This window comes from Cyprinodon variegatus, unplaced genomic scaffold (assembly GCF_000732505.1).
Source record: "Cyprinodon variegatus isolate N-32 unplaced genomic scaffold, C_variegatus-1.0 Scaffold1568, whole genome shotgun sequence".
NCBI classification, from domain to species: domain Eukaryota; kingdom Metazoa; phylum Chordata; class Actinopteri; order Cyprinodontiformes; family Cyprinodontidae; genus Cyprinodon; species Cyprinodon variegatus.
In genome coordinates this window covers 29,459-31,926 of record NW_015152021.1, presented here as the reverse complement: position 1 = coordinate 31,926, position 2,468 = coordinate 29,459, and the positions used below count along the sequence as shown (strand labels likewise).

General features: G+C 45.9%; 1 protein-coding gene across 1 annotated transcript in view; it reads right to left on the bottom strand.

The window, feature by feature from the left end:
- LOC107103942 (tropomyosin alpha-3 chain) overlaps positions 1-2,468 on the bottom strand; it is a 29,288-nt gene that overhangs the window by 6,827 nt on the left and 19,993 nt on the right. Inside the window, exons 7-8 of the mRNA XM_015403808.1 lie at positions 476-538; positions 276-345 (exon numbers count right to left, since the gene is read on the bottom strand). Coding sequence (XP_015259294.1) covers positions 276-345; positions 476-538 — 133 coding nt within the window. The remainder of the gene's footprint in view (positions 1-275; positions 346-475; positions 539-2,468) is intronic.

Here is a 2,468-nt window from a genome sequence, read left to right as displayed (position 1 = left end):
CTAATGGTATCATAACTTAGTAAAAGTTCACAAAAATTGATTTTGCAGGATATGGGACTTAAGATTAAACAGCTCTTCCTGATAGCCTCCAAATTACAACACTAAAAGATGGTCTTTCTAAGATGACGTTATCAATAAATGAAATAAAACAGATTTTAATCCAATTAATGACAAGAATTAATAGTAAGTGAAGTATTTGTCTGTATCCTTAGTTATCATAACGGCTCGGTGCTTTTTTCTCTGTGTGGTGATGAATGTAAGAGGAAGTTCTGTACCTTCCAGATCATCAATGGTCTTCTCCAGCTTGGCTACAGATCTTTCAGCAAACTCAGCTCTTGTCTCAGCCTGAGAACATATAAACAAAACGTCTGATAGGAAAGTAGCTAGGGTAAACCCAGTATATTAGTGAAAAGCATTTTAAGACAAATAATGAAAACTTGAGAGATGTTTTCTGGATTAGATTCTCCATGCGCACCTCTTTCAGCTTGTCCGTTAGGATCTTGATTTCTTCTTCATACTTGTCCTCTTTTTGAGAGTACTGCAGGGAAAAAGACAGGTTTACTCATCATGAGCTCTGCTGTGCTGTCTCTAAACCCTCTGCTTTGGATCAGCCAGGGCTTCTAGAATGAAACTGATATGCATTACAGATTATTTTGCAGACGTGAACTCTAAACATGAGATGCAGACATGATTTCTTGCTAAATTTAATGAAGACTAGGAAACACAAGGGAGTGATAACCAGCAGGAATAAAGATAATCCAGTAACTGCAGAGGAGGAGTATATATGACAAATGTGGACAGAAGGATATAGAAGGGAGCTAGGGGAAAGGGGACTGACACAAGGGGGAAACAGAGAGTAAACCCGAAATAAAAAAGGTGCTTAAATATAACTAGAAAATAACTTAGATGACACTAAATGGTAATGAAACTAACTTAACAAACACAGAATGAAATAAATCAAAGTGAAAACCCAAAGTGAAAACTTAAACAGAACCAAAAAGTCCAGAAATGGCAGAATCATGACAATGCCAGGAATTTTGATTTAATAGTGTACTAATAGACATGTACTGCATCAGTAGTATTTCTGACAGTGAGCCAGCCTCCCTGGTGAGGTCTATTCCGGGGTTCTGGAAAGGAGGGTCCGTCGGATGGTCGAAGGATTCAGGAGGAGCAGTGTGGTTTTCATCCTGGCTGTGGAACACTGGATCAGCTCTACACCCTCAGCAGGATCCTGGAGGGTGCATGGGAGTTTGCCCAACCAGTCTACATGTGTTTGGTGGATCTGGAGAAGGCATTCGATCGTGTCCCTCGGGGGGTCCTGTGGGGGGTACTCCGGGAGTATGGAGTACCGGGCCCTTTAATAGGGACTGTTAGGTCTCTGTACGACCGGCGGTGTCAGAGCCTCGTCCGCATTGCCGACAGTAATTCGGACTTGTTTCCGGTGAGGGTTGCACTCAGTCAGGGTTTCCCTTTGTCACCGATTCTGTTCATAATTTTTGTAGACAGAGTTTTTAAGTGCGGCCAAGGTGTTGAGGAGATCTGTTTTGTTGGCCTTAGGATTGCGTCTCTGTTATTCGCAGATGATTCTGTTCTATTGGCTTCATCAGGGCGTGATCTACAGCTCTCACTGGAGCGGTTTGCAGCCGAGCGTGAAGCGGCCGGGATGAGGATCAGTGCCTCCAAATCAGAGACCATGGTCTTGAGCCAGAAAAGGGTCTTCTACGGGTGGGGAGGATGTGCTGCCCCTAGTAGAGGAGATTAAGTATCTTGGGGTCTTGTTCATGAATGAGCGGAAGATGGAGCGGGAGATCGACAGGCAGATTGGTGAAGTGTCTGCTGTGAAGCGGGCGCTGTACTGGTCTGTAGAGGTGAAGACATAGCTGAGCCAAAAGGCAAAGCTCTCAATTTACCGGTCGATCTACGTTCCTACCCTCATCTATGGTCATGAGCTTTGGGTCATGACCCAAAGAACGAGATCCCGGATCCAAGCGGCTGAAATGAGTTTTCTCAGTAGTGTGTCTGGCTCTCCCTTAGAGATAGGGGGAGGAGCTCAGTCATCCGGGGAGGACTCAGAGTAGAGCCGCTGCTCCTCCACGTCGAGAGGAGCCAGTTGAGGGGGCTTGGGCATCTGATAATGATACCTCCTAGACGTCTCCCTGGTGAGGTGTTCCAGGCATGTCCCACCGGGAGGAGGCCCAGGGGGAGACCCAGGACGCGCTGAAGGGACTATGTTTCTCAGCTGGCCTGGGAACGCCTTGGGATTCCCCCTGGAGGAGCTGGCCCAAGTGGCTGGGGAGAGGGAGGTCTGGACCTCCCTAGTGAAGCTGCTACCCCCGCGACCCGACCCCGGATAAGTAGAAGAGGATGGACAGATGGATGGGAAAAAAAGTAATAATAATATTGCAGATTAAATGTTTGCAGTTGTAAATATTTCTTCTGTTTATTATATGTTTAAGCAATAATGGGGA